The sequence below is a fragment of the Oncorhynchus mykiss genome, chromosome 24 (assembly GCF_013265735.2).
Source record: "Oncorhynchus mykiss isolate Arlee chromosome 24, USDA_OmykA_1.1, whole genome shotgun sequence".
Lineage (NCBI taxonomy): Eukaryota > Metazoa > Chordata > Actinopteri > Salmoniformes > Salmonidae > Oncorhynchus > Oncorhynchus mykiss.
The window spans coordinates 9409469-9429433 of NC_048588.1; the positions used below are offsets into that span (position 1 = coordinate 9409469).

General features: G+C 45.8%; 1 protein-coding gene across 6 annotated transcripts in view; it reads left to right on the forward strand.

The window, feature by feature from the left end:
• LOC110503674 (SID1 transmembrane family member 2) overlaps positions 1-19965 on the forward strand; it is a 31039-nt gene that overhangs the window by 1429 nt on the left and 9645 nt on the right. Inside the window, exons 2-18 of one of the 6 annotated variants that reach the window (XM_036961485.1) lie at positions 4845-4969; positions 9267-9431; positions 9770-9815; positions 11947-12048; positions 14034-14117; positions 14580-14745; positions 14963-15056; positions 15165-15223; positions 15469-15480; positions 15976-16023; positions 16442-16516; positions 16724-16786; positions 17192-17310; positions 18893-18966; positions 19191-19257; positions 19456-19529; positions 19626-19749. In XM_036961485.1, coding sequence (XP_036817380.1) covers positions 4845-4969; positions 9267-9431; positions 9770-9815; positions 11947-12048; positions 14034-14117; positions 14580-14745; positions 14963-15056; positions 15165-15223; positions 15469-15480; positions 15976-16023; positions 16442-16516; positions 16724-16786; positions 17192-17310; positions 18893-18966; positions 19191-19257; positions 19456-19529; positions 19626-19749 — 1497 coding nt within the window. Of the gene's footprint in view, positions 1-4844; positions 4970-9266; positions 9432-9769; positions 9816-11946; positions 12049-14033; positions 14118-14579; positions 14746-14962; positions 15086-15164; positions 15224-15468; positions 15481-15975; positions 16024-16441; positions 16517-16723; positions 16787-17191; positions 17311-18892; positions 18967-19190; positions 19258-19455; positions 19530-19625; positions 19750-19965 lie in introns of all 6 variants that reach the window. The other 5 variants (XM_036961487.1, XM_036961489.1, XM_036961488.1 and 2 more) reach the window with 5 other exon arrangements.

Sequence of the window (19965 nt, forward strand, 5' to 3'; positions counted from 1 at the left end):
TTGTTTGTATAATAAGATAGGATTGCAAAAAGTGAAAAATACAAAACTTGAGTGTGTATGTTTGATGGGTGTGTGCGTATGTACAGTACCAGTCGAAAGTTTGGACACCTACTCATTCAAGGATTTTCTTAATTTGTTTTTACTGTTTTCTAAATGGTAGAATAATAGTAAAGACATCAACACTATGAAAACACAAATAGAATCATGTAGTCACCAAAAAAAGTATTAAACAAATCAAAATATATTTTAGATTCTTCAAAGTAATCACCTTTGCCTTGATGACTGCTTCAAATCAAATTTTATTGGTCACATACACATGTTTAGCAGATGTTATTGCGGGTGTAGTGAAATGGTAGTGTTTCTAGCTTCAACAGTAATGCAATAATATCTAACAATGTCACAACAATACACACACATCTAAAAGAATGGAATTAAAAATATATAAATATTGAACAAGCAATGTCGGAGCGGCATAGACTAAAGTGCAATAGAGTAGAATACAGTATATACATATGAGATGAGTAATGCAAAATGTGTTAACATTATTAAAGTGACTAGTGTTCCATTTTTAAGGTGCCCAGTGATTTCAAGTCTATGAATATAGGGCATCAACCTCTAAGGTGCTAGTGATGGCTATTTACCAGTCTGATGGCCTTGAGATAGGAGCTGTTTTTCAATCTCTCGGTCTCAGCTTTGATGCACCTGTACTGACCTCGCCTTCTGGATGATAGTGTGGTGAACAGGCAGTGGCTCAGGTGGTTGTTGTCGTTAATGATCTTTTTGGCCTTCCTGTGACATCGGGTGCTGTAGGTGTCCTGGAGGGCAGGTAGTTTGCCCCCGGTGATGCTTTGGGCAGACCACAGCACTCTTTGTAGAGCCCTGTGGTTGCGAGCGGTGCAGTTGCCGTACCAGGGGGTGATACAGCCCGACAGGATGCTCTCAACTGTGCATATGATGCACAGTTGAGAGCATCAGCCAAAAATCAGCCGATTAATCGGTATCAGCTTTTTTTGGTCCTCCAATTATCGGTATCTGCGTTGAAAAATCATATTCGGGCGACCTATAGTTAACACGCTTAAATGTCTTACTCATTCTGCCACGGAGAAGGAGAGCCCACAGTCCTCGGTAGCCGGCCACGTCGGTGGCACTGTGTTATCAACAAAGAGGGCGAAAAAGGTGTTTAGCTTGTCCGGAAGCAAGACGTCTGTGTCCATGACGTGGCTGGTTTTCCCTTTGTAGTCCGTGATTGTCTGTCGACCCTGCCACATACTTCTCATATCTAAGCTGTTGAATTGCGACTCCACTTTGTCTCTGTACTGACGTTTTGCCTGTTTGATTGCCTTACAGAGGGAATTGTAGTTTTATACATTTTGTATTTAACCTTTATTTAACTAGGCAAGTCAATTAAGAACAAATTCTTATTTAAAATGATGGCCTACCAGAAGGCAACATGTCTTCTGCGGGGACGGGGGTTGGGATTGAAAAAAAATATATATATGATTAAACATCACTACAAGAGAGACACCACAACACTACATAATTAGAGACCTAAGATGACAACATAGCGTGGCGGCAACACATGAAAACACAGCATGATAGCAAGTAACACAACATGACAACAACATGGTTGCAACTCAACATGACAGCAGCACAACATGGTAGCAGCACAAAACATGGTACAAACATTATTGGGCAGAGATAACAACACAAGGGCAAGAAGGTGGAGTCAACAATACATCAGGCGAAGCAGCCACAACTGTCAGTAAGAGTGTCCATGATGGAGTCTTTGAATGAAGAGATGGAGATAAAACGGTCCAATTTGAGTGTTTTTTTTGGAGCTCGTTCCAGTCGCTAGCTGCAGCGAACTGAAAAGAGGAGCGACCCAGGGATGTGTGTGCCTTGGGGGCCTTTAACAGAATGTGATTTGCAGAACGGGTGTTGTATGTGGAGGATGAGGGCTGCAGTAGGTATCGGGGGGGGGGGGGGGGGGGGGTGAGGGTTTTATAAATAAGCATCAACCAGTGGGTCTTGCGATGGGTATACAGACTTGACCAGTTTACAGAGGAGTATAGAGTGTCCTATAAAGAGCATTGGTGGCAAATCTGATGGCCGAATGGTAAAGTACATCTAGCCACTCGAGAGCACCCATAACTTCCGATTAACTACACTGTTTGTATTCGGCCATATTCCCAATCACCTTGCCATGGTTACATGCAGTGGTTTGCACTTTCAGTTTTGCGCGAATGCTGCTATCTATCCACGGTTTCTGGTTTGGGTAGGTTTTAAAAGTCTCCTATACATTTCCTGATAAACTCTGTCACCGTATCTGTGTATTCATCAATGTTATTCTCAGAGGCTACCCGGAACATATCCCAGTCCGCGTGATCAAAACAAACATGAAGCATGGATTCCGATTGGTCAGACCAGCATTGAGTAGTCTGTAATTCGGGTACCTCCTGTTTGAGTTAATGCCTATAGGAAGGGAGGAGCAAAATGGAATCGTCATCAGATTTGCCGATGGAAGGGTGGGGGAGGGCCTTGGAGACATCTTGAAAAGCTAAGTAGTAGCGGTCCAATGTTTTCTCAGAGCAAGTGCAACAGTCAATGTGTTCGTAGAACTTTGGTAGTGTTTCCCTCAGATTAGTTTTCTTAAAATCCCCAGCTACAATAAATGCGGCCTCCGGATATGTGGTTTCCAGTTTGCATAGAGTGCAGTGTAGTCCTTTGAGGGCCGTCGGGGAATTGGCTTGAGGGGAAATATGCTGTGGCTATAACTGAAGAGAATTCTCTTGGGAGGTAATGTGGTCGGCATTTGATTGTGAGGTATTCTAGGTCGGGTGAAGAAAAGGGACTTGAGTTTCTGTATGTTATCACAATCACACCGTGAGTAGTTAATCATGAAACATACACCCCCACCCTTCTTCTTCTGGGAGAGATCTTTATTCCTGTCTGCGCGATGAACTGAGAACCCAACTGGCTGTACGGACTCACAGTATGTCCTGAGAGAGCCATGTTTCTGTGAAACAGAGTATCTTACAATCGCTGATGTCTCTCTGGAAGGAGATCCTCGCCCTGAGCTTGTCAACTTTATTATCCAGAGACTGAACATTAGCGAGCAATATATTCGGAAGCGATGGGTGGTGTGCGCGCCTCCTGAGTTGGACTAGAAGTCCACTCCGAATACCTCTTCTCGGCCGGCGGTGTTTTGGATCAGCCTCTGGAATCAGTTCAAATACCCTGGGGGGTATGAACAAAGGATTAAATTCGGGAAAGTCGTATTCCTGTTCGTAATGCTGGTGAGTTACAGCCAATCTGATATCCAAAAGTTATTTCCGGCTGTATGTAATAACACAAAACATTTTCTGGGCTAATAATGAAAAACTAAATATGCTAAGGAGCTAGAAGCACGGCTGCCCTATCTGTCAGCGCCATCATCGTTCTTTACACACTCTTGGCATTCTCTTAACCAGTATCACCTGGAATGCTTTTCTAACAGTCCTGAAGGAGTTCCCACATTCCTAGCACTTGTTGACTGCTTTTCCTTCACTCTGCGGTCCAATTCATCCCAAACCATCTCAATTGGGTTGAGGTCGGGTGATTGTGGAGGCCAGGTCATCTGATGTAGCATTCCATCACTCTCCTACTTGGTCAAATAGCCCTTACCCAGCCTGGAGGTGTGTTGGGTCATTGTCCTGTTGAAAACAAACGATAGTCCCACTAAGTGCAAACCAGATGCGATGGTGTGGAGAATGGTGTGGTAGCCATGCTGGTTAAGTGTGCCTTGAATTCTTAATAAATCACAGACCATGTCACCAGCAAAGCACCATCACACCTCCTCCATGCTTCACGGTGGGAACCACACATGCGGACATCATCCGTTCACCTACTCTGTGTCTCACAAAGAAACAGCGGTTGGAACAAAAAAGCTCAAATTTGGACTCATCAGACTCCAATGTACATTGCTCGTGTTTCTTGGCCCAAGCAAGTGTCTTCTTCTTATTGGTGTCATTTTGTAGTGGTTTCTTTGCAGAAATTTGACCATGAAGGCCTGATTGATGCAGTCTACTCTGAACAGTTGATGTTGAGATGTGTCTGTTACTTGAACTGTGAAGCATTTGGGCTGCAATATGAGGTGCAGTTAATTCTAATGAATTCGTCCTCTGCAGCAGAGGTAACTGGGTCTTACTTTCCTGTGGCGGTCCTCATGAGAGCCAGTTTCATCATAGCGCTTGATGGTTTTTGCGACTGCACTTGAAACTTTCAAAGTTCTTGACATTTTCCGCATTGACTGACCTTCATGTCTTAAAGTAATAATGCACTGTCGTTTCTCTTTGCTTATTTGAGCTGTTCTGGACATAATATGGACTTGGTCTTTTACCAAATAGGGCTATCTTCTGTAAACCACCCCTACCTCGTCACAACACAACTGATTGGCTCAAACGCATAAGAAGGAAAGAAATTCCACAAATGAACTTTTAACAAGGCAGACCTGTTAATTGAAATGCATTCCAGGTGACTAACTCATGAAGCTGGTTGAGAGAATGCCAAGAGTGTGCAAAGCTGTCATCAAGGCAAAGGGTGGCTACTGTGAAGAGCCTCAAATATAAAATATAGGCAGTGCCACCGACGTGGCCATTTTTGGTAACTACGTGATTCCATAAGTGTTATTTCATAGTTTGGATGTCTTCACTATTATTCTACAATCTAGAAAATTGTACAAATACAGAAAAACCCTGGAATGAGTAGGTGTTTCCAAACTTTTGACTGGTACTGTATGTATTGTATGTTGTTTTACATTGAGTTTCTCTAACCCTCTCCCCCTCTCTCTCTCCCTGCCCTGGCAGACGGAGGGGGTCCGTGTGACTGTGGACGTACTTTCAGAGGGGGCAGAGAGCAGTCCCATCCTGTTTGTGGTCAGACAGAAGCAGGCTGTGCTGTCCTTCCAGGTCCCCCTCATACTGCGTGGACTGTGAGTAGCCTAACCTGCTGGCACACCTGAGGTGCGTTCAGCAGGGCACAATGTTGTGGAACGTTCAGACAGAAGCGTTATGTTATTTTGAACAAACATGCATCTCTGACATGTAGAATAAGGACTCAAGTCGGCTCTAATCAAGACATTTCTATCATCAACGTTCCACAACGTTGTGCCCTACTGGCTGCAGCCCTGGCACATCCTGGTTCTGTCCCTGTGTTATATCACCAAACCATTTTATTATGTCATTATCTATTTGAGATGCACCTGGGCATTTTCAACTAGAGTGGGAGGGAAGCACGATACGTGGTTATACTTTGGTATTCAATTATTCAGTTCTGTCAAAGAAAACAACCTAAACCAACAGGCCATACAGTTGTGTAGCCTAGTCCTAGATGTTGTAGAGGTTTTGTTTCTCCTTGAGTGTATTTTTGCTGTGTCTCTCTCCATTATGTAGGCTAGATATATTGACTTATTCATGGGTTGAAGATACAATGAGCTCCAAAAGTATTGGAACAGTGACACATTAATTGTTTGTTTTGGCTCTGTTCTCCAGCACTTTGGATTTGAAACGACAAATGACGTGCAGACTGTCGACTTTATTTTGAGGGTATTTTTTATCCATATCAGGTGAACCTTTTAGAAATGTCATTACTTTTTGTTCATAGTCCGTCTCTCCCCCCCCACACAAATTCCCTTAAGACTTTTAAAGTGGTCAAAAGTTTAGTATTTGGTCCCATATTCCTAGCACGCAATGATGACATCGAGCTTGTGAGTCACAAGTTTGATGTCATCATTGTGTGCTAGGAATATGGGACCAAATACTAAACTTTTCACTACTTTAATACACATAAGTGAATTTGTCCCAATACGTTGGTCCCCTAAAATGGAGGAACTATGTACAAAAAGTGGCGTCATTTCTGAACGGTTTATCCGATATGGATGGAATTACCCTCAAATTAAAGCTGACCGTCTGCACTTCAAGCTCATAGTCATTGTATCATTTCAAAGTGCTGGAGTACAGAGCCAAAACAAAAACAATATGTCACTGTCCCAGTACTTTTGGAGCTCACTGTATTATAAACATTACAGAGAGATGGGAGTGGTGGCAGGGCAAGAAGACATACAAAGAAAAAAAAAAACGCAAACCCTGTATCTGGCGGTTAGGAGGGTTGGGCCAGTAACCGAAAGGTTATTGTTTGGATCCCTGAGCCGACAAAGTCAAATCTGTCATTCTGCCCTTGAGCGAGGCAATTAACTCGAATTGCTCCAGGGTTGCTGTCAATAATGGCTGATCCCTGGCTGTGACCCCACTTTCCGAGGGTGCCTCAGGGGGCGTGGCATATTCAAAAAACACATTTCCATTTCACACCTGTACATAGAGTGAAACAGGACTATATAAGCACTCCCTAATTATTATATGATATAGGTCTAAGTGTATAGCCTGCATGCAGAACCTACTTGATTTTTTATTATACTGTAGCCCAGGGTCTCCCGAACTCTGTCCTCGGGACTCGAAGGGGTGCACGTTTCGTTTTTTTTCCCTAGCACTACACAGCTGATTCCAATAACCAACTCATCAGCAAGCTTTGCTCATTTGAATTAGCTGTGTAGTGTTAGGGTAAAAACCAAAACGTCCCGAGGACCGAATTTGGGAAACGCTACAGTAGCCTGTCTTTCATGGCTTAACAGAATCCCATGGACTTGCGCAATACCAGAACACCCGTGTCATGTGGTAGAGCCATTTAGTTGAGAGCGAGTCATCGTTGAACATTGAACTTTCACTTCCACATAAACATAAAGCATAGGCCTCATTTCCCCAGTCACTAGCCATAATTACAGTACTTGCTAGGTTGTTGGATTTTGGGAAGTTGCAGCTTGTGCGTTTTTCTGTCATTTACACACAGTTTTTTGTTGACACAATTTGACAGGACAATTCTCAGTTCCTTTCACAGCAGGGGTTGTTCTTATCATCCTGTTTGTATCATCATTTTCCCACCATAGGCACTGTTATGAGCTGTCTGCAATGGTCATGGTTAAGTTCAACCTTAAAATAGCGTAGGCTGTGTAATATGAATTGGCATCCTATTTTCCCCATGTACCCTGCTCAAAATGTAGTGCAATTATGGCACTGCATAGGGATTAGGGTGTAATCATGTTATCATGATTTGTATATTGAGCTACCCTCTTGGCCAGGTCTCCCTTAAAGAGGTCATCTGGGGCCTCCCAGGTGCCACAGCGGTCTAAGGCTCTGCATCGCAGTGCTAGTGGCGTCACTACAGACCCGCGTTCGATCCCACGCTGTGTCGCAGCCCGCCGCAACCGGGAAACCCATGAGGCGGCGCACAATTGACCCAGCGCCGTCCGGGTTAGGGGAGGGTTTGGCCGCATGCACGCTGACTTCGGTCGCCAGCTGTACGGTGTTTCCTCCGACACATTGGTGCGGCTGACATCCGGGTTAAGTGAGCAGTGTGTCAAGAAGCAGTGCGGCTTGGCAGGGTCATGTTTCCCCCCGCGCGGCTCTCAACATTTGCCTCCCCCGAGTCCCTACGGGAGTTGCAGCGATGAGACAAGACTGTAACTACCAATTGGGTACCATGAAAAAAGGGGGGGAAAGTATGACAAAAAAATATATATATATATATACACACACACACTGCTCAAAAAAATAAAGGGAACACTTAAACAACACAATGTAACTCCAAGTCAATCACACTTCTGTGAAATCAAACTGTCCACTTAGGAAGCAACACTGATTGACAATAAATTTCACATGCTGTTGTGCAAATGGAATAGACAACAGGTGGAAATTATAGGCAATTAGCAAGACACCCCCAATAAAGGAGTGGTTCTGCAGGTGGTGACCACAGACCACTTCTCAGTTCCTATGCTTCCTGGCTGATGTTTTGGTCACTTTTGAATGCTGGCGGTGCTTTCACTCTAGTGGTAGCATGAGACGGAGTCTACAACCCACACAAGTGGCTCAGGTAGTGCAGCTCATCCAGGATGGCACATCAATGCGAGCTGTGTCTGTCAGCGTAGTGTCCAGAGCATGGAGGCGCTACCAGGAGACAGGCCAGCTACCAGGAGACGTGGAGGAGGCCATAGGAGGGCAACAACCCAGCAGCAGGACCGCTACCTCCGCCTTTGTGCAAGGAGGAGCAGGAGGAGTACTGCTAGAGCCCTGCAAAATGACCTCCAGCAGGCCACAAATGTGCATGTGTCTGCTCAAACGGTCAGAAACAGACTCCATGAGGGTGGTATGAGGGCCCGACGTCCACAGGTGGGGGTTGTGCTTACAGCCCAACACCGTGCAGGACGTTTGGCATTTGCCAGAGAACACCAAGATTGGCAAATTCGCCACTGTAGCCCTGTGCTCTTCACAGATGAAAGCAGGTTCACACTGAGCACATGTGACAGACGTGACAGTCTGGAGATGCCGTGGAGAACGTTCTGCTGCCTGCAACATCCTCCAGCATGACCGGTTTGGTGGTGGGTCAGTCATGGTGTGGGGTGGGGTGGCATTTCTTTGGGGGCCCGCACAGCCCTCCATGTGCTCGCCAGAGGTAGCCTGACTGCCATTAGGTACCGAGATGAGATTCTCAGACCCCTTGTGAGACCATATGCTGGTGCGGTTGGCCCTGCATATGCTAGACCTCATGTGGCTGGAGTGTGTCAGCAGTTCCTGCAAGAGGAAGGCATTGATGCTATGGACTGGCCCGCCCGTTCCCCAGACCTGAATCCAATTGAGCACATCTGGGACATCATGTCTCCCTCCATCCACCAACGCCACGTTGCACCACAGACTGTCGAGGAGTTGGCGGATGCTTTAGTCCAGGTCTGGGAGGAGATCCCTCAGGAGACCATCCGCCACCTCATCAGGAGCATGCCCAGGCGTTGTAGGGAGGTCATACAGGCAGGCACGTGGAGGCCACACACACTACTGAGCCTCATTTTGACTTGTTTTAAGGACATTACATCAAAGTTGGATCAGCCTGTAGTGTGGTTTTCCACTTTAATTTTGAGTGTGACTCCAAATCCAGACCTCCATGGGTTGATAAATTTGATTACATTTTGTGTGATTCTGTTGTCAGCACATTCAACTATGTAAAGAAAAAAGTATTTAATAAGAATATTTAATTCATTCAGATCTAGGATGTGTTATTTTAGTGTTCCCTTTATTTTTTTGAGCAGTGTATATAGAAAATGGTCTTCTGGCCTCAATGGGACTTCCTGGATGAATAGAAATGAGTGGAGAAGTGCTATCTCTTTGCCCCCCCCCTCCCTGCTACAGGTATCAGAGGAAGTACCCCTATGCCCATGTGGGCCGAACGCTGTGCCAGCCCCCCACCCGCTCCCTCACCGAGACCCAGTACTTCTTTGTTGACGTGTCCACCCTGTCCAGCTTGGGCACCCACTACCAGCTGAGGATCAGCCGCGTGGACAGCTTCACCCTCCAGTGAGTCATCTTCATCCGGGATCATTACCTTCCTGCTAGCTAGCCGAGCGAATGCATGATATCTGGTTGTAGAACTACATGCCTTACACAGCCTCCCACAACAGTACATAGTCAATACTCTGAGTCATCATATTTTACATCACTATTATGCTACTGTGCAGAGCTGGTCTAATTTGCATTAAACACTGCCTTCTTGCCTACACACGATCGTGACGGCCTATTTCTACAGCAAGCCATGACACAACAGCATCACTCATAGAGTAGAGATGGCGTGCTGTACAGTATGTGTGACCTGACTGGCTAATGTTATTGTTGAGTGTTTCTTGTCTTCATTACAGTACAGACAAGAAGTTCAGCTTCACTGCTTCACCATCACAACCCCAGGTGAGAAACATAGCCACTCACACTCAAATACACGTAATTACATACGCACACAGCATATTTCCCATAAAACCCTTATACTGTGGCCATGAGAGGTGTGTGTGTGTGTGTGTGTGTGTGTGTGTGTGTGTGTGTGTGTGTGTGTGTGTGTGTGTGTGTGTGTGTGTGTCATAAGGGGGGGGGGGGGTTGTCTAAGTCTAAAGGCCAGGGCCAAGAAGGTGATTGAGATTAAAGAAGGGATGTGTGTGCGTGATTTGTTGAGGTGTTGCATAACAGCTGTCGAGACAGGGACGGAAGGATATTTACAGTGCCGTGCGAAAGTATTCGGCCCCCTTGAACTTTGCGACCTTTTGCCACATTTCAGGATTCAAACATAAAGATATGTGAAGAATCAACAACAAGTGGGACACAATCATGAAGTGGAACGACATTTATTGGATATTTCAAACTTTTTTAACAAATCAAAAACTGAAAAATTGGGCGTGCAAAATTATTCAGCCCCTTTACTTTCAGTGCCGCAAACTCTCTCCAGAAGTTCAGTGAGGATCTCTGAATGATCCAATGTTGACATAAATGACTAATGATGATAAATACAATCCACCTGTGTGTAATCAAGTCTCCGTATAAATGCACCTGCACTGTGATAGTCTCAGAGGTCCGTTAAAAGCGCAGAGAGCATCATGAAGAACAAGGAACACAGCAGTCAGGTCCGAGATACTGTTGTGAAGAAGTTTAAAGCCGTATTTGGATACAAAAAGATTTCCCAAGCTTTAAACATCCCAAGGAGCACTGTGCAAGCGATAATATTGAAATGGAAGGAGTATCAGACCACTGCAAATCTACCAAGACCTGGCTGTCCCTCTAAACTTTCAGCTTATACAAGGAGAAGACTGATCAGAGATGCAGCCAAGAGGCCCATGATCACTCTGGATGAACTGCAGAGATCTACAGCTGAGGTGGGAGACTCCGTCCATAGGACAACAATCAGTCGTATATTGCACAAATCTGGCCTTTATGGAAGAGTGGCAAGAAGAAAGCCATTTCTTAAAGATATCCATAAAAAGTGTCGTTTAAAGTTTGCCACAAGCCACCTGGGAGACACACCAAACATGTGGAAGAAGGTGCTCTGGTCAGATGAAACCAAAATTGAACTTTTTGGCAACAATGCAAAACGTTATGTTTGGCGTAAAAGCGACACAGCTGAACACACCATCCCCACTGTCAAACATGGTGGTGGCAGCATCATGGTTTGGGCCTGCTTTTCTTCAGCAGGGACAGGGAAGATGGTTAAAATTGATGGGAAGATGGATGGAGCCAAATACAGGACCATTCTGGAAGAAAACCTGATGGAGTCTGCAAAAGACCTGAGACTGGGATGGAGATTTGTCTTCCAACAAGACAATGATCCAAAACATAAAGCAAAATCTACAATGGAATGGTTCAAAAATAAACATATCCAGGTGTTAGAATGGCCAAGTCAAAGTCCAGACCTGAATCCAATCGAGAATCTGTGGAAAGAACTGAAAACTGCTGTTCACAAATGCTCTCCATCCAACCTCACTGAGCTCGAGCTGTTTTGCAAGGAGGAATGGGAAAAAATTTCAGTCTCTCGATGTGCAAAACTGATAGAGGCATACCCCAAGCGACTTACAGCTGTAATCACAGCAAAAGGTGGCGCTACAAAGTATTAACTTAAGGGGGCTGAATAATTTTGCACGCCCAATTTTTCAGTTTTTGATTTGTTAAAAAAGTTTGAAATATCCAATAAATGTCGTTCCACTTCATGATTGTGTCCCACTTGTTGTTGATTCTTCACAAAAAAATACAGTTTTATATCTTTATGTTTGAAGCCTGAAATGTGGCAAAAGGTCGCAAAGTTCAAGGGGGCCGAATACTTTCGCAAGGCACTGTATATTGTTACATCACACATTTTGCGTGTACACAGGTTTTGCATTTTGTATTCTATAGATTTGTCTTTCAAAACTGTAGATCTATCAACATAGTAGAATAGTATTGTTAGGAAGTATGCATTACATTAAAAGAAAATATTATAATAATAATCTGAATTATGACTTGTTCTGATAAATATGCGATCCTTTTTTTATAATTATAACTCCCGATTTTTTTCTCTTAGTACTTCAAATATGTGTTCCCTGACGGAGTGGACACAGTTATCGTCAAGGTCAACTCCGAGATGACCTTCCCGTGCTCTGTCATGTCCATCCAGGACATCCAGGTAAACTAACTTGACCAAACCTGTTCATTAGGCACCGGAGGTGGGACCAAGTCACTATTATTCCAGTCACAAGCAAGTCTTAAGTCACAAGTCGAGTCCAAAGTCTAATGGGTCAAGTCCAAGTCGTGCATTCTAAGAGCGTGTTGAGTCAGAAGTTTTCAAGTAAAATTTTTTTTTAAATAAATCTGTACACGCAATGACTTTCTCAACTAGAAATCTTTTATTTATCGAGGCTCCAGAACAGCCCTTTTCATTATGTTGTCTGGAACATCCCTTTATGTCATTGTAAAATAGGGACCTTGTGGCAGTCGTAAGGGCATGACATCAGCAGAAGCCAAGGCAGGTTGACGTGCTCGGAGTGTAGATTTATTTACAGGTCTTGGTGATTCAATGGTGAAAGCGCCATATCATACCAAATATACACCTGCAATAGCCCAAAAGAAATAGCCTCAGGTTGAGCCTGATCCAATCTGAACGGACACAGGTAGAGGGCAAGGCACTGTGCAGCCTCCCCTTGAGAAACCAAATAGAATCTGTTTAACAGGAGCAGGTAGGCCTGCATAAATAATATAAGCTCGGACCCCAGGACCATACAATTACCCAATTGGCAATTACGTCCAATAAACTGATTCTACAATTTAAAGGCAATTTCCTCATCCATTGGTACATTCCTCTTAATCAGACATAATGATATTTCAACACCATGTATCTATCCTTTTACCTTATTCTACGTTCTCCAAAGCCTGGAGCGCAGGCCACGTAGCCTATTTCTATATGTACTGAGGCGCACGCACTGCTATTACGCACAACCAGAATGACAGAGACTAATGGTGCTTTCAAGACAACTGGGAACTCAGGAAAAATACGAGGTCAAATCATGACATCAGTGATCTTCAGGTCTGAAAGTCGGACCTCTTGATTCCCGAGATGGAATTCTGATTTGGATGACCGTTCAAAACGATTTTTCCCCAGTCGGAGCTCGTTTTTCCCCCGACTTCCCAGTTGTCTTGAACGCACTGAAGTCGGAAGTATGAGATTTCCGAGTTTCCAGTTCCGAGTTCCCAGTTGTTTTGAACGCGGCAATAGGAAGACACGGAACTCTGACATAACCAGGGAAATATGAACAAAGGGAACCATGCATTTAATCACATAAACAGAACTTCTACCACATGAGTCTTGTAAATGTTCATGTGTGCACCATAAAACATCACGCCACTCAGAGGGTAAGAAATGGTCGGCTAAATGTAAATGTATTGTAGTCCTATCAAACATGAAACAGAAATGTCTACGTATTGCAATAAACGCTACGGGGATAGAAGGATGAAACGCTAGCAATTATTGTAGTATTAGATGGAAAATAGGTTTGCAACAGGGCCTATGCACGTGTGAAAGCAACAGCAAAACATGTCAACAAGAGGGGAAAAAAGCAACTCGGAAGTAACTGAACTGAAACAGGGAGGGACTGTTGAGAAACGCAAGAATAAACACTTGTTTTAGTTTTCTGTTTCAAAACGTTTTGCTATGGTGTACCCTAATGAATACGGACATGACTGTGGTCCCTCAGCCTATTGTCTCCAATGGCTAGCCTCCGATATACCACACAAGGGCAGTGTTGAGTTCATTCTGAGCAACCCAGCAACCCCTAGACAGCTGTGAATGAACTTGTGAAATGCACTGGTTTTTACCCTAAAGCAGTTTAAAGCTGTGAAAGAGAGGCGTTACTAAAACGCAATGTAAAGCTCTGTCAGGTGTGTTATCAGCTCACAGGGGAGGGGGGTCTCTGAAATGTAGGCCAATATAGAAATCTGCATTCCACACACTTGATGGGGTCTGTTGCCGTGGCAACCACATTAGCCCTGGCTGCACAAGTTCTTCGCTCAGGCAGACACACACACACACACACACACACACACACACACACACACACACACAGACACACTTGTTCCTCTCTGATTGCTAAATTCTGTGTTCTACCTTATCATCAGTGCCCAGTGTATGACTTGGATAACAACGTGGCCTTCATTGGAATGTATCAAACCATGACCAAGACAGCTGCCATCACTGTCCAGGTAAAATACACACACACACTGGAGACATCAGGTAATTGATCAATAAATACATTTTTACAGCTCACTTGCCACAATGGACAACCATTTCATCAACTCTCTCTCTCTCCTCTCTCTTCCTCTCTCTCTCTTTCTCTCTCTCTCTCTCTCTCTCTCTCTCTCTCTCTCTCTCTCTCTCTCTCTCTCTTTCTCTCTCTCTTTCTCTTTCTCTCTCTTTCTCTCTCTCTTTCTCTCTCTTTCTCTTCTCTCTCTTTTTCTCTCCTCTCTCGCTCTTCTTTCTCTCTCGCTCTCTTCTCTCTCTCCTCTCTTTTTCTCTCCTCTCTCGCTCTTCTTTCTCTCTCGCTCTCTCTCTCGCTTTCTTTCTCTCTTCTCTCTCTTCTCTTCTCTTCTCTCTCTCTCGCTCTCTCTCTCGCTCTCTCTCTCTCTTGTTCCCCCTCTCCCCTTTTCTTATCTCGTGGCTCCCAGAGGAAGGACTTCCCTAGTAACAGTTTCTATGTGGTGGTGGTGGTGAAGACGGAGGACGAGGCATGTGGGGGTCCCCTGCGCTTCTACCCCCTCCGTCCAGATGAGCTCATCGATGCCGGCAACCGCAGTAAAACGCTGGACGTGGTCGTCTCGCCCGCTATCAGCTGTGAGTCACTCAGCCAGGCAGGCCAAAGGACTTCAGCTCCATCAAACAGTACATCAATGTAGCAGAGAGAAATGTTACTGACTCTCTCTCTCTCTTTCTATTCGTCTCTGTTTCTCTCTAACATCTCTCTCATTTGCTCTTCCTCTCACTCTCTCTCTCTCCCTCTCTCCTTCCACGCTCTACCCCCCCTCTCTCTATCCCCCTCTCTCCGTCTCAGCGGATGTGTACGTGATGGGCATGCTATTCTGCCTGGGCATCTTCCTCTCCTTCTACCTGCTCACCTTCCTGGTGGCCTGTGTGGAGAACAAGAGGTCTGTCGATCGCCCCACTGTCGTATACAGTAAGTACATAATTTCATACACGGTCATATAGAGGCTTTGGAACTCAAGTGTCTCTCTCTGGGTTTTTTCTCTGGTCAGGATGCACAGGAGGAGGGAGGGGCTTCTGAACCCAGCGGACATGTCGCCCGCGGAGACAGGTATCCCAGCAACCCACTACAACGGCACACTCCGTTGTACTTCCTTGTCAGAGGGGTGTACAGGGAAGAGGGGAGAGAACCATCTCTGTAACTCTGTATTTAAGATTGAAAAATGAGTTGTAGAAGGAATGCGTACCATTTAATAGTTGCCCCATCAGATGAAGGATTTACTGGTCTATTTCTCTTTAAGTTGTATATTTGAATTTGTCCATTTTTCTTTCTCCCCATGCTAAACTTTGGCTCAGCCTCTCTACTGGGTAAGAATGTTGGAGTAGTGGTATATTCCCTGTGACTGAGCCTCTCCCACAGTTTCACACTACTTATTACCTGTCCTGCACGCTATAAAAATTGTTACACCCATCTCACAGTCATTATCACCATTATGATGTCATCCAGTGGAGGGATGACGGCTTATCATCTGGGTGGATGAGGAATCATCATCCTCATGCATGTCTAAACACTTGCCCATGGTCATGCTTTGGATGAAAGGATGGTTACGGTGGTTTGGTTCCAATGGGAGTCTGACTGAAAAGGACTTCTGTTTTCAATAGTCACTCTTCATCTCCCATTGGACTCGCACCCTAGGGCACCCTTGCATTAACCCTTGCCTCCCTTTTCAACCTCTGAACCCACAGGGCATGGTGTGTCCTCTCTGACTAACCATTCATCTAGATGCTGTGGTAGAGTGTAGACTACTAACTGCATGTGTTTGGTGTGCGTTTATGTGACATGATCTCTACCTGTTCCCACAGGAAAGCCAGGTGTGACTCCAGTCTCCCCCTATGAATACGGCTCCTTTGGTGAGTGAGTGTGTGTGTGTGTGTGTGTGCGCTCATTTACTTTACAAGTGTGACGATATTTGAAACGTTTCGAGTGAAAATGTTGTCAATCAGTGTAGCTAACGGAGGATGACCGGGCTTTCACTGTTCTAGGTCTGTTGTGTGTCTCATTGCTTTGTTTCACATGAGTCTCCTCGTGAATGGGCACTCCTTCACTACTTCCCACCAATCTAAAAGCATTGGACTGGGGGAGTCACGGACTAGCTGCACGTTTCACCATATTTCTTTTACCAGTCATTTCCTTTCAAATCCGTGAAGGGAAGTGTACAAGCGCACACTTTGGGAGGAAGGAAGGATAATTGGGACACAGCCTTAGTGAATACTTACACCACTTCAAGCACGATTTTAATGTTGTTTCTCTCTGCTATTGTTTCTACAGTGGACAACGCCAGCACTTTGAGCTCAGAGGCCATCACAGACAGCATAGCATCAGATGCCAACTATGGATACATGGGTATGGAGCAGGATGACTAAATACAGACGTATACACACACACACATACTGTACACACCCCGATGTGCAAATACACACAATGGGTCAACATGGCACAAAATCCGTCTTCACGTTATGTTGCACAGCATTTCACCACCAAACTGGCCCTTGATTGGAGGGCTGCGGAGTGCTCTTGTTTCTTATTGGTTTATCTGTGTTTGTTTATCAGGACAGGAGACTTTGAAACGCAGGCCATTCCTAACTGCCATCCACCACGTAGCCATCCGCATTGGTGACCCTCACTGCCTTAGCCAGCCAGCCAATCGCATCCCTTCACTGTATAAATCAGCCCCATGTCAATCACTTCAGAATGTGTTCAAGATCTATATACCTTTTGATGTAATGTAATGCTCTGATGACCACAGATGGAGACCAAAATCAACCAAAACAATCACATATGGTCAACGATCATGTTGGACTGTATGCAGAGATAACGATGGAATGTTGAGGATGATTTCAATTGTACATTTTGTAATTATCACGAATGCGTCATTGGCCAGAATCACCAATCTATTGATATATGTCCCAAATCATATTTTTTTTTAAATCTTAAGCCGTAAAACCAATAAACTATCAAATTGAGAAATATAGCCCTGAGTCACTAACAAACTTACTGTTTCCTCTCTCTGTCTCTCAGAGCGTTCGTTGGAGAGCGTAGCGGGTCGTAGTCGACAGGAGTCTCTGAGCTCTATAGAGGAGGATGACTATGACACGTTGGCCGACATCGACTCGGACAAGAACATTGTCCGCACAAAGGTCTGCCTCATCCCTCCTCCATTCCCCCTCTACCTCTCCTACATCCCTCCTCCATTCCCCCTCTACCTCTCCTACATTCCTCATCCCTCCTCCATTCCCCCTCTACCTCTCCTACATTCCTCATCCCTCCTCCATTCCCCCTCTACCTCTCCCTCATCCCTCCTCTATTCCCCCTCTACCTCTCCCACATCCCTCCTCCATTCCCCCTCTACCTCTCCCTCATCCCTCCTCCATTCCCCCTCTACATCTCCCTCATCCCTCCTCCATTCCCCCTCTACCTCTCCCTCATCCCTCCTCCATTCCCCCTCTACCTCTCCCTCATCCCTCATCCCTCCTCCATTCCCCCTCTACCTCTCCTACATCCCTCCTCCATTCCCCCTCTACCTCTCCTACATCCCTCATCCCTCCTCCATTCCCCCTCTACCTCTCCTACATCCCTCCTTCATTCCCCCTCTACCTCTCCTACATCACTCATCCCTCCTCCATTCCCCCTCTACCTCTCCTACATCCCTCATCCCTCCTCCATTCCCCCTCTACCTCTCCTACATCCCTCCTCCATTCCCCCTCTACCTCTCCTACATCCCTCATCCCTCCTCCATTCCCCCTCTACCTCTCCTACATCCCTCCTTCATTCCCCCTCTACCTCTCCTACATCACTCATCCCTCCTCCATTCCCCCTCTACCTCTCCTACATCCCTCATCCCTCCTCCATTCCCCCTCTACCTCTCCTACATCCCTCCTTCATTCCCCCTCTACCTCTCCTACATCACTCATCCCTCCTCCATTCCCCCTCTACCTCTCCTACATCCCTCCTCCATTCCCCCTCTACCTCTCCTACATCCCTCATCCCTCCTCCATTCCCCCTCTACCTCTCCTACATCCCTCCTCCATTCCCCCTCTACCTCTCCTACATCCCTCCTCCATTCCCCCTCTACCTCTCCTACATCTCTCATCCCTCCTCCATTCCCCCTCTACCTCTCCTACATCCCTCCTCCATTCCCCCTCTACCTCTAATACATCCCTCATCCCTCCTCCATTCCCCCTCTACCTCTCCTACATCCCTCCTTCATTCCCCCTCTACCTCTCCTACATCACTCATCCCTCCTCCATTCCCCCTCTACCTCTCCTACATCCCTCATCCCTCCTCCATTCCCCCTCTACCTCTCCTACATCCATCCTCCATTCCCCCTCTACCTCTCCTACATCCCTCCTCCATTCCCCCTCTACCTCTCCTACATCTCTCATCCCTCCTCCATTCCCCCTCTACCTCTCCTACATCCCTCCTCCATTCCCCCTCTACCTCTCCTACATCCCTCATCCCTCCTCCATTCCCCCTCTACCTCTCCTACATCCCTCCTCCATTCCCCCTCTACCTCTCCTACATCCCTCCTTCATTCCCCCTCTACCTCTCCTACATCACTCATCCCTCCTCCATTCCCCCTCTACCTCTCCTACATCCCTCCTCCATTCCCCTTCTACCGCTCCTCCCCTGTGCATCACTCAATATGATACTCATCTTCTGTTGTTTTTGTTTACATTTTCCCTCCCAATGAAACTCATGTGGTCGCTTGTCCTTTTGCAGAAGTACCTGTGTGTGTCGGACCTCGCTCGCAAGGACAAGAGGGTTCTGAGTAAAAAGTACCAGATCTACTTCTGGTGAGTGGGGCGGAGAGTTGGCTCAGAATCTGTACATCAATGCTGGGGTTATGACCCTACGGCATCCTCCAGTCTGTCAGTACTCTAGTCAAATGCATGATAACAATTAGCTAGTGATCAGTTGCCTCTTTGGATAGGAGAGTAGCTTTGTTTTGTACCAGTGGGATTAGCAATTGTACAACTGTCAGTGTCATGGCAGTTAATGTCAGTGTTCCTCTCCTCAGGAATATTGCCACCATCGGTGTGTTCTACGCCCTGCCTGTCATCCAGCTGGTCATCACTTATCAAACGGTACTGTGTGCTGCCCTCACTCACACTCCAACTGCGGATTTACTACATTATTACAGAGTTATAGCTACATTATTACAGAGTTATAACGTGTGCATTTGTGAAGGAATTGCCTTCGAGTGAGTAGATATGACTGTAGAATCCACACGTGGTGGGTGGGTGGCTAGTGTGTTGATGTTGACATGTCCCTGTCTCCTCCAGGTTGTCAACGTGACAGGAAATCAGGACATCTGCTACTACAACTTCCTGTGTGCACACCCCCTGGGGAATCTGAGGTGTGTGTGTGTCATAAGGGAAAACGCATATGGCTGTACGTGTAATGTGTGACTTGTATCATTCATGACATCCATTCTCTACCCTCTGGTGTGCAGTGCCTTCAACAACATACTGAGTAACCTTGGTTACGTGATGCTGGGCCTCCTCTTCCTGCTCATCGTGCTGCAGAGAGACGTCATCCACAGCAGAGCGCTGGACCGCAACGACCTCAACGCACTGGTGAGAGATCAAACTGAGATGATGCTCTTGTATATTTCGGGGGGTATTTTGTATTTGTAATTGTTTTATTGACAGCTGTAGATTAGAGTATGTGACAGGTAGAAATCTGACGGGGGTACAGTACAGAGTGTGAGAGTGGTGGAACTGGGGGATCGAACCGCTGCTTCTAGGGACAGTATGTGTTCCAGGGGTGGCAACCCAAACCTCTAAACCAAC